A 12613-nucleotide genomic window follows, 5' to 3' on the forward strand; every position below is an offset into this window, starting at 1 on the left:
CATTTATACAACTATAATACAATAATGCGGCGACATAAAAGGGAAATTTAATTTTGATACTAAAGTACCAAAATTTCTGTACTTTTACCAATCTGTTTTTACAACTTTCACTTGTAACGGAGCAATATTTGGCCAGCAGTGCTTTTACTTTTACTCAAGTAATGAAGTTGTGTACTCTGTCAACCTCTGGACACATGATTACTGGACTAAGTAGTCTTACTGCGCTAATACTGTCAAACGCAACATACATAAACACAGTCGGTTATGTCTAAAGTGAAAGTAAAATCGTGTGTCTGTATGAGATGAGCAGGTCTTAGCAGCGCAGACTAGTGATTGTGAATGCTTGTCCTCAAAGGGGGGGTGAAACACTCAGTTTCAGTCAGTGTCATGTCAATCTTGAGTACCTATAGAGTAGCATTGCATCCTGCATATCTCCGAAAAGTCTTTATTTTTTTTATAATTATATAAGAAAGATGCGCTGTTCCGAGTCTTTCCGAAAAAAGCCGAGCGGGTGGGGGCGTATCGTGTGAGCGGAGCTAAATAATGACGTGTGCAGCAGCGCGCCGCTGTTATTGTGTTGAGTCGAGTGCGTTGTAAAGCTGTGTCATCCCTAACAGCGGGAAAAAAACTTTATTCAAAATAAAAATATGGCTTTTAATCAGATACAGCCATACATCTATGATCCGGAATCAGACCCAGAGGCTGCAGTTGAACAGAAGCAGCAGCAAAAACGACTAGAGCAGGACGTCTCTATGTGGTACAAGTTATACACTAACTATATAATATGCTTAGCGGCTTGTGTTATTTACATATTTATACTTGAACTATATCGTCGTATTTTTGTCTTTGAAGGTGTACATGTGGGAAGTGCAGTTGTGCACGTGTGTGTGTGTGTGTTTACGCGTGGTTTGTGTAGACAGTAAGCGGACTGGTTTTGCACAGCAGGATTAGTTAGTGTTTACATAGAAAGACACGGAATAGTAGCGCATTTGAATGAAGAAGCGCGCTTATTTAGTTCAACATATTTCCCCACTCTTTGTGTATTGTTGTTTGGAGTGCTTTTACAATACACAAACATAAAGTTACACATATAGTGGCCAGCTAAACAAATGTACACGCACTACACATCGCATGCTCCATTAATCAATTAACTATACGTGATCATGTTTGGGCTACTTGATGAGCATAGGCAAAAACACAGACATTTGAAGCAGTCTCACTCACCGCCTGCGGTTCTAACGTTGGGACCTTTATCGTTGGGACTGCTCCATCCTTCAGCATTAGGCGATTGGAAAATCCGGCGTCGAGCTGGGCCTTGTTTATGAAACAGTCGGCACCGAAATGCAGCGAACAGATATAAACATTCGCGCAACTCAGTTGCTGAGCCGGAAAAGCAAATTCCATCCACTGTTGCCTTAACGCGGGGTTTTTGGGGAATCTGTGCAGGACTGTCTTGGTCTGGCAACCAAAAACGCACTTTTTTGGTGACATTGTTAATTTCTTGAAGTCACATCACCTGTGCAGCGCAGCCTACGAGCCAGCGCTTTGATGGGCGTAGCCTGTTACTTTCGCTCTCTCCCTCTCTCTCTCTCACGCTCTTCCGGTAGAATTGTCCGTAAGGCCCATACAAGGAAATTCCACCCCCACTAACGTCAAAGGGGACGCATGATCGCAAAAAACTTGCCGAAACTTATGACTAACCGGAAGTAGTATTTTTGACAAAGAAATACTCCCATCAAACGTCCACCTTAACTTTTGAAACTTTGTCTATGTTTAGTATGGGATTCCAAGTCTTTAACAGTGTAAAAAGATCAGTATGCATGAAACAGCATTTCACCCCCCCTTTAAAGGGACAGTTCAGCTCTAAAATTATAGAGGTATTAAAATAGACAAAGAAAAAAAAAATCGCTCACTGCTCTTGAATAAATGAATAAAACAGTAGCTTTCAATCAATGTATATTGTATTTTGAAGACTATGTATTTTTAATTTTAGCCTACATTTATTCATTCAATTTCTTAAATGCTACAGTACATCTGTGAGCTGCCACTGTAAATCTTTATATTTATTTATTTTATATTATACAATACACTAGGAATGTGTACAAGGTTTTTTTTAAAGTAAAGTTTTATGTTTAAGTAAGGTTTTTCATGTCTTTTAAGTAAAATAAAGAAAAGAGTATTACAATAAAAAAATCTCCTTAATCTCTTTCTGTTCCTGTTGCCTAAGAATAGAATAGGAAAAAAAACGAACCGAACCGAAAACCGTGATGAAAAACCGAGGTGTGTATTGAACCGTGGACTAACTGTATTGTTGCATCCCTAATTCAGACTATTAAAAAAAGAGAGTTATACCAAAGTGAAGGATAACAGAATGACATACAGATGAAGGGGAAAGATTGAGGAAATATTGAGGAGCTGGTCATCATACAATTGTCCAACAGTTATACTGTTTTCAAAGTTTATCCACGTCATTCTGATTAGTGTAGATAAAATGCAATGTAAGCAACTTTCTACACATAGACAGATAGGAGCACATATCTCCAAACTAGGTAGACAAGTCGTCGCTCCATAACCAGAATTACAGCACAGTAAACTCAGAGGCCACAGAAAAGTGTCTTCAAGTCTGGTGTTTTCTGCAGAAATGTCCATCTCCCACATTAGGGCTGCACAGATCTGGGACACACACACACACACACACACACACACACACACACACACACACACACACACACACACACACACACACACACACACACACAAAATCTCCAGAGAATCCTGGTTTCCTCCAAGGTTGAGATCATCTTAACTAATAATAAACAAAACATTCTCCAAAACCTGCTGATAACGTGCTTTCTCTCAGGGAGAGGTACAGACACTAGTACAGGCAATATTCATCTTGACTCTTTAGTGTTTCAGAAAAAGGAAATATAAACTGAATAAAATATGAAAGACACTTTAGAAAACAAGAAACAAAGCAAAATCATAACTGGAAAAAATCATTATCATTATACAGTATAGGACGATAAATATTGATTAAAGCTTTGATTATGAATTTAATTAGGATATATACACACAGGTATACTGAAGCGATTTCAGAATCAACCTTTTTACTGGAAAAAGCAGTCAATTTAGTGTGTCAAGTTGAGTCCGCTGTATGTAATGATTCACTCCTCTCCAGCAAACGGACACCAACTACAGTGCTGTGCAAGCCGCTTCGGCGACTGAAGGTCAGTGGAAACGTCATAAAACACGCCCTGAACAATTAAAGAAACGTGTAGATTCTAAAGCGCAAAAACCTAACCAGCATTGCTACCGCTGTGGATAACGTAGTCACTTAGCTAATGACAGAGCTGCATCTGCTATTTTTAATAAATGCAAGAAACCTGGCCATTTTGCAAAAATATGCCAATCAAAAGTGAAAGCAGTACAAGAAATTTCTGTGCCAGAAATGACAGTGCTTAATTTGAATGCTTCAGTTGATGATACAATTGACTGTGAAGTTGACATAGCACCACAAGGTTCTGCGCACAAAGTGAAACTGCTGGTGGACACAGGTTTAAGTGTGTCAATACTTCCACAATCCTTGTTTGAGGATTATTTCACTTCTACTCCCTCTTCTGCCCAAAGCCCAACTGATCACTTACTCTAAACAGCCCTTGCCAGCACTGGGTTGTATGACTGCTACAGTGACTTGTAATGCCATTACAGCTAATGCAAATTTCTTTTAATTTACCATTAAACCTGTGCAACAAAAAGTCATCCGGCTTCCATTGTGCGTTGGCCAGGATGTGTCAAATGAGATCCAACGGCTGCTAAAAGCTGGAATCATAGAGCCCATAGATGCAAGCCCCTGGGTTTCACTATTAGTGGTGATGAAAAAGAAACAAGGAGTAATCTGTATGTGCATGAATTTACGTGAGCTAAAAAGAAGTATTATTGTGGATTCACACCCACTACCACATATGGAAGAATTGCTCATGGAGCTGAAGGGTGCTACTATACAGTATTTTCTCAGATCGACTTGACACTAGCTGTGGAAAGCAGAAACTTGACTGCGTTTCTATCTCATGAAGGACTGTATCGGTTTACACAAGTTCCTTATGGTCTCACTTCAGCACCTGCTGCATTTAAAAAAATTATAGGCACAATCTTAAGAGATCTGTTACCAGGTGTCCTGTTGTACTGCTTAGGCAAAAGCTCCACCTTGTGGGGAAATTGGGTATGTTTTCATGGTAACAGGAAGTCAACAGTGTTGTGATATGGTGTGTGCATGTCAGTTCTGCAACAGAGCAACACACAGATCTTAACCAATGGTTTGTGTAGTGTCCTTATTCAGCAACATACAAAAAGATCTGCCAGGTTGCCAATGTTACCTTAAAGATATAATTTGTTATGGTGCAACTTAGGAGAATCATGACTAACATCTGAACCTGAAACTGAAACTCAACAAGAGTACATTCGCCCAGCCAAGCACGTCATACTCGGAAAACTCTATTTCAGCTGAAGGCTTGTGCCCTAGTATAGATTACATGGCCGCTATCATAAGCACACCTGCTCCTAGGGATGCCATTGCACTTCGCTCATTTTTGGGTCTCACTTCGTGGCTAAGCAAATGTATTCCTAATTATGCAACCGTCGTTGATCCTTTACAATGCCTGCTAAAAACGGCTTCATAAACAAGCATGGACTGGCCACCTGAGGTGGAGGACAGTTTTCAAAAACTGAAAACACTGCTCACACATAGTCCAGGTCTCGCACCTTTCGATCTAAACTTAACGTTTGTCTCAACGGATGCATCTGACTATGGGTTAGGAGTTATGCTATCTCAGCTTCACCCAGATGGCACAGAATGAGTCACAGCGTTTGCTTCTCAAATGCTTACTGATGCAGAAAACAAGTAGCCCGACAAGCCAGACCCATATCAAGATGTTTGGTCTGGAAACTCACCATTGACGGCTCAATCTGAGGGGCAGATAAACGGTTGTCTTTCAAACTCCCTCTGCACGCGATAGGATAGCGCTACACCAACCAGAGCAACGAAGGTGAAGCAGAGCTCGCTGACAGATTAAACATTCGCCGTATCCGGTCGGCTAAACTCCAAACATATCTTCCCTTTTTAAGAATGACTTCAGTGCCGTTCTTTGTTCTTTTCTCAGAGAAAAGCTTAACTCCAAGTCTTCCAGAGTCGCGGTCAAAGCTGATTCAAAAGACCGCCGTTCGCCAGTTTCCGTGTTTACTAGAAGCACGCAAACGCAACTCGGCCATCGTCATTATGGCTCCGCCCGCCGACTCTATACACGATGTGATTGGCCCGTCCAGATTGAAAGGAATACAGCTCAGAAGGGTATTGAGAGTTGCTAGACGACACTTGCGGGCAGATTAAATTTGCTGCCGCTAGGGTGCGTCTAGATTTCTAGGCTAGAAAACAAGTACGGTACTGTGGAAAAGGAAGCATTGGCATGTTTTTGCCGTGGAACGCTGGAGAACGTACCTCTAAAAGAGAGAAGATTCACTCTCAGAACGGACCATCAAGCGTTGTCAACTGTGCTTGTTACAAAAGGCATGAATCGCGCTGGTGTATGCATTGCAAGATGGTCAGCTAGATTGCTTTGTTTCCAATACGATGTGGTGCACGGGCCTGACGCAAAAACGTTGTCCCCGACTGCTTGTCACAAGATCAATGTGCACATCCCCATACCTCTCTCACTTTTGGAAGAACAAAGCGAAGGCTGCACTGAACTTGCTCACCTAAAAATGCTGTATTTTATCAAAGCATTAGCATATTGTTACGAAACTTGTTATTTGTCTTCTGCACCATGCATGAGATAGGGCGGAGTCAATTCAATTCAAATTCCAATTCATGAATTGAATGGAGGCCAATTATAAAATTCTGAATTTTGCACAAGCCTGTTAAAGATCTAAGACTTGTATATCCTTAAATGCTGGCAAGTATTTACAAAAGCAAGATATTTCATCATCGCTCAAGAAAAAGAAAAGAAAGAAAAGCACGTAAACATTTGAAATGGGAAAAACTTTTATAACATAGAAGTGGCAAATAAAATGGGTGTTGTGGAACAAGATGGGGAGAAATGTAGCCACAGAATCACAGGAAAACACACCACAAACCTTTAGAGACATCTCCATGTTTGTATTTAAATGTATGTGTGTGTGTACTTCTAACATGTTTGGTTGGTAAAAGAAATATGTTGTAAATTAAAATCAGAGTTTGGCTAAAAGATTTTGGTTTTATACTACTAGGTACTAGGAATTGCCTTACTAAAAAGAGACTAAAATACAAGTTTCATTGACTAAATCTAGGCTAAAATAGAAATGGATAATTCTAACTAAAAGAAAACTAAACTAAAACTTGACTAGATTAAAAAGAGTATGAACGTGACTAAAACTAATAAAAACTCAAATGACAGCTTGACACAAAAGCTAGACTAAAACTAAAATTAAAACAGGCTGCCAAAAACAACACTAATGATTGCAATCATATCCAATCATAAGCGATGAAGGCACTGCCTCCTCTCACGGGACTTCATGGATTAGGGAATCTGCCTTAAAGGGATACTTCACCGCTTTTTCATATTAAACTGTTATTCCGTTAACTAAAACAAGTTGATGCATACCCCTCTCGTCTGAGTGCGTGCACTTAATCTCTCTGATGCGCGGTGACATTCTGATAGCATTAGCTTAGCCCACTAAGCCCAGTTCATTCACTATGGTACCAAACAGAGATCAAGTTAGAAGCCTCCACGTTTTCCCCTATTTAAATACAGTTACACCAATATCTGAACGATCAAGTATGGTGACACAAAATAAAACGTGGTGCTTTTCAAAGTGGTTTAAAAAGGAGAACTATAATGTATGGCGGAATACCACTTCTGGGAGTACTTCGACATTTCTGTCAATAGGGGGAGATGTGAGGGAGGATTTTTCAGCCGGGACTTTTTACTGTGCCGAGTCAAAGTACTCTCAGAAGTGCTATTCCGCCATACATTATAGTTCTCCTTTTTAAACCGCTTTGAAAAGCGCCATGTTTTATTTTGTCACCATACTTGATCGTTCAGCTATTCGTGTAACTGTATTTAAATAGGGCAAACGTGGAGGTGTTTGGTCGCTTCTAACTTGATCTCTGTTTGGTACCATAGTGAATGAACTGGGCGTAGTGGGCTAAGCTAAATGTTATCAGATCGTCACCGCGCGTCAGAGGGATTGAGAGCACACACTGAGACTAGAGAGGGCTGTATCAACTCATCTTAGTTAAGGGAATAACAGTTTAATATGAAAAAGCGGCGAAGTATCCCTTTAAGTCAATGGCGAGAGAGGAGGCGCGCCTTCTTCTGTAACTTCACCTGCGGGTGTCACTGTTGGACAATATTACTTTTTAAAAACCAGTGACTTTTACTCTTTATTGTCATTGTTTCGTTTTGAGGAGGCAGTGCCTCTCTTGCCTCCTCAGAGGAAACGCCCCAGATCACTCGTGTGGCTTCTCTCTGCTGTGGATCCTCTCGTGTGCTTTCAGGTTTCCTGAATGATTGAATCTCTGTTCACAGTGTGAACACTTATAAGGTTTTTCTCCAGTGTGGATCATCTCGTGTGTTTTCAGATGTTCTGACCGACTGAATCTCTTGCCACAGTGTGAACACTTATAAGGTTTTTCTCCAGTGTGGATCATCTCGTGTGTTTTCAGATGTCCTAACCGACCGAATCTCTTGCCACAGTGTGAACACTTGTAAGGTTTCTCTCCAGTGTGTATTTTCTGATGCTTTTTTAAACCGCCTACTGTAGTAAAAGTCTTCTCACACTCAAAGCACATGTAGTCTCTCACACCAGTGTGTATTTTCTGATGTCTTGTTAAACTTTGCATCAGTTTGAAACTCTTTCCACACACAGAACATGAATGTGGCTTCTCCTTTGTATGAACTGTCAGGTGTGCCTTCATGTTTGATGACCCAATAAATGTTTTTTCACACTGATCACACTTGAAAGGCTTCTCTCCGGTGTGGATCCTCATGTGAACATTAAGCTTTGCTGACTGTGTGAAACTCTTCCCGCACTGATCACACTTGAATGGCTTCTCTCCAGTGTGGATTTTCATGTGTAGTTTAAGGCTTGTTGATCGTGAAAAACTCTTCCCACACTGATCACATGAGAACGGCTTCTCTCCGGAGTGGATCATCATGTGAACATTAAGCTTTCCTGACCATGTGAAACTCTTCCCACACTGATCACATGGGTACGGCTTCTCTCCAGTGTGGATCCTCATGTGAACATTAAGCTTTCTTGACTGTGAGAAACTCTTCCCACACTGATCACATGAGTACGGCTTCTCTCCGGTGTGGATCCACATGTGTCCTTCAAGGCCTGATGATCGTGAGAAACTCTTCCCACACTGATCACACTTGAATGGCTTCTCTTCGGTGTGGATCCACATGTGTTCTTTAAGGGCTGATGAATGTGTGAATCTCTTTCCACACTGATCACATGAGAACGGTTTCTCTCCAGTGTGGATCCTCATGTGTGCTTCAAGGTTTGATGATCGTGTGAAACTTTTCCCGCATTGATCACATGAGTACGGGTTCTCTCCAGTGTGGATCCTCATGTGCTGCTCAAGATAAGGTTTCCTTAAGAAACTCTTTCCACACTGATCACATTCACACTGCTTTTCTCCAGTATGAACTCTCATATGGACATCAAGATGTTGTTTGGTTGGGAAACTCTTTCCACACTGAGTGCAGGTTGTAGATTTCTTGGCTCTTGTTTTCTTTATAAATGACTTTTTATTCTTTGAGCGACTCAAAGTTTTTTCTCCAGGTTTGACATGATCTTTCTCCTCCACTTCACTCAGTTCTTCACTCTCCTCGCTCTCTTCCATCATGTCTGAAATGAGAATTAATATAACTTGTAATTAATATTAAATTCTAAACTTCTCTCTGTGTAAGGGCATGCAGTGAAAGACAAAACTATTAGCCCCATATGAAATGTTTCATTATGTTTCATATAGTGCTGTTTAACGGAGCAAAGATTTCTTTCAACACAGCATTTCTAAAAATAATAGTTTATTTAGGAAACTTGGAGGTCTCTTTCAGTCGGTCACGTTCGACATACGTCACCGACGAATTGGGATCACTTCAGGGAACCCCAACAGAGAGCGAGAGAGAGAGAAGAGAGAGAGAGAGAGAGAGAGAGAGAGAGAGAGAGAGAGAGAGAGAGAGAGAGAGAGAGACGAAGGTCGTGTTGGCGCTACAGCACACAACAGCGCGACCGCTTGGTACTGCTGCAACAGACACGACTGCTGTTTTCACAGCATTTTTCTGTAAGTGCACAACACAGGCTGCACTATTCCCTGTGTTTTTGCCATGGTTGTCCCTGGGTTCTTCAGCACATTTAAAAGAGCGTTTCCTCACAAAAAGAGCAACACGGGTGTGACACTGGGTCTTTTTCAAGATGTCTTTCCACCCGTGCTTTTCTGGATGCGGTCGATACCTCTCACCCGCAGACGGTCACAATCGCTGCCTCACGTGTTTGGGCGTTCAGCCCAAGAGTTGTAAAAATATCCTCTAAGTTTCAGAGCTGAAAACTTCCTTGTTAGTCAAAGAAAAGCTTTTATAGACACCAGGCTCAGCAAACGCTCCTGTGCCTCTACTGACGTCAGTGCGTGTTGAAACACCGTCTCTACCGCGCGTCTAATCCAGTAGCCCCATACACCGACTCATCTAATTCAGTAGCCCCGCCCACAGACTCAACTAATTCAGTAGCCCCGCAAACCGACTCATTTAATCCAGTAGCCCCGCACACCGACTCATCTAATACAGTAGCCCTGCACACCGACTCATCTAATACAGTAGCCCTGCACACCGACTCATCTAATCCAGTAGCCCCACAGACCGACTCATCTAAACCAGTAGCCCCCCACACCGACTCATCTAATTCAGTAGCCCCGCACACCGACTCATCTAATCCAGTAGCCCCGTACACCGACTCATCTAATCCAGTAGCCCCGCCCACTGACTCATCTAATCCAGTAGCCCTGTACACCGACTCATCTAATCCAGTAGCCCCGCCCACCGACTCATCTAATCCAGTAGCCCAGCCCACCGACTCATCTAATCCAGTAGCCCCGTACACCGACTCATCTAATCCAGTAGCCCCGCCCACCGACTCATCTAATCCAGTAGCCCTGCCCACCGACTCATCTAATCCAGTAGCCCTGCCCACCGACTCATCTAATCCAGTAGCCCAGCCCACCGACTCATCTAATCCAGTAGCCCCGTACACCGACTCATCTAATCCAGTAGCCCCGCCCACCGACTCATCTAATCCAGTAGCCCTGCCCACCGACTCATCTAATCCAGTAGCCCTGCCCACCGACTCATCTAATCCAGTAGCCCCGTACACCGACTCATCTAATCCAGTAGCCCCGCCCACCGACTCATCTAATCCAGTAGCCCTGACCACCGACTCATCTAATCCAGTAGCCCCGCCCACCGACTCATCTAATCCAGTAGCCCCGTACACCGACTCATCTAATCCAGTAGCCCCGCCCACCGACTCATATAATCCAGTAGCCCCGTACACCGACTCATATAATCCAGTAGCCCCGCCCACCGACTCATCTAATCCAGTAGCCCCGCACACCGACTCATCTAATCCAGTAGCCCCGCACACCGACTCATCTAATACAGTAGCCCCGCACACCGACTCATCTAATACAGTAGCCCCGCACACCGACTCATCTAATCCAGTAGCCCCGCACACCGACTCATCTAATACAGTAGCCCCGCACACCGACTCATCTAATACAGTAGCCCCGCACACCGACTCATCTAATTCAGTAGCCCCGCACACCGACTCATCTAATTCAGTAGCCCCGCACACCGACTCATCTAATACAGTAGCCCCGCACACCGACTCATCTAATCCAGTAGCCCCGCGCACCGACTCATCTAATCCAGTAGCTCCCCACACCGACTCATCTAATACAGTAGCCCCGCACACTGACTCGTCTAATTCAGTAGCCCCGCACACTAATTCAGTAGCCCCGCCCATGACTCATGTAATTCAGTAGCCCCACCCACCGACTCATCTAATTCAGTAGCCCCGCCCACCGACTCATCTAATCCCGTAGCCCCACACACCGACTCATCTAATCCAGTTGCCCCGCACACCGACTCACCTAATTCAGTAGCCCCACACACAGACTCATCTAATTCAGTAGCCCCGCACACCGACTCATCTAATCCAGTAGCCCCCCACACCGACTCATCTAATCCAGTAGCCCCCCACACCGACTCATCTATTTCAGTAGCCCCACACACCGACTCATCGAATCCAGTAGCCCCCCACACTGACTCATCTAATTCAGTAGCGCCGCGCACCGACTCATCTAATCCAGTAGCCCCCCACACTGACTCATCTAATCCAGTGGCCCCACACACCGACTCACCTAATTCAGTAGCCCCCCACACACCGACTCATCTAATTCAGTAGCCCCGCACACCGACTCATCTAATCCAGTAGCCCCCCACACCGACTCATCTAATCCAGTAGCCCCACATACCGACTCATCTAATCCAGTAGCCCCACACACCGACTCATCTAATTCAGTAGCCCCACACACCGACTCACCTAATTCAGTAGCCCCACACACCGACTCATCTAATTCAGTAGCCCCCCACACACCGACTCATCTAATTCAGTAGCCCCCCACACCGACTCATCTAATCCAGTAGCCCCACATACCGACTCATCTAATCCAGTAGCCCCACACACCGACTCATCTAATTCAGTAGCCCCACACACCGACTCATCGAATCCAGTAGCCCCCCACACCGACTCATCTAATTCAGTAGCCCCGCACACCGACTCATCTAATCCAGTAGCCCCCCACACCGACTCATCTAATCCAGTAGCCCCACATACCGACTCATCTAATCCAGTAGCCCCACACACCGACTCATCTAATTCAGTAGCTCCCCACACCGACTCATCTAATTCGGTAGCCCTACACACCGACTCATCTAATTCAGTAGCCCCACACACCGACTCATCTAATCCAGTAGCCCCCCACACTGACTCATCTAATTCAGTAGCCCCGCCCACCGACTCTTCTAATCCAGTAGCCCCCCACACCGACTCATCTATTTCAGTAGCCCCCCACACCGACTCATCTAATCCAGTAGCCCCGCCCACCGACTCGTCTAATCCAGTAGCCCCGCACACCGACTCATCTAATTCAGTAGCCCCACACACCGACTCATCTAATCCAGTAGCCCCGTACACAGACTCATCTAATTCAGCAGCCCCGCCCACCGACTCGTCTAATCCAGTAGCCCCGTACACCGACTCATCTAATTCAGTAGCCCTGCCCACCGACTCGTCTATTTCAGTAGCCCCCCACACGGACTCATCTAATTCAGTAGCCCCGCCCACCGACTCATCTAATTCAGTAGCCCCCCACACCGACTCATCTAATCCAGTAGCCCTGCCCACCGACTCGTCTAATTCAGTAGCCCCGCACACCGACTCATCTAATCCAGTAGCCCCCCACACCGACTCATCTAATCCAGTAGCCCCACACACCGACTCATCTAATTCAGTAGCCCTG

At 44.3% G+C, this 12613-nt stretch overlaps 1 protein-coding gene across 1 annotated transcript in view; it reads right to left on the reverse strand.

Moving 5' to 3' along the window:
- Positions 1-12613, reverse strand: part of LOC137089826 (zinc finger protein 585A-like) — a 56807-nt gene that overhangs the window by 15341 nt on the left and 28853 nt on the right. Inside the window, exons 3-5 of the mRNA XM_067453403.1 lie at positions 7485-8886; positions 5439-5493; positions 1225-1503 (exon numbers count right to left, since the gene is read on the reverse strand). Of these exons, the coding sequence (XP_067309504.1) occupies positions 1225-1503; positions 5439-5493; positions 7485-8886 (1736 nt within the window). The remainder of the gene's footprint in view (positions 1-1224; positions 1504-5438; positions 5494-7484; positions 8887-12613) is intronic.

The sequence above is a fragment of the Pseudorasbora parva genome, chromosome 2 (assembly GCF_024679245.1).
Source record: "Pseudorasbora parva isolate DD20220531a chromosome 2, ASM2467924v1, whole genome shotgun sequence".
Lineage (NCBI taxonomy): Eukaryota > Metazoa > Chordata > Actinopteri > Cypriniformes > Gobionidae > Pseudorasbora > Pseudorasbora parva.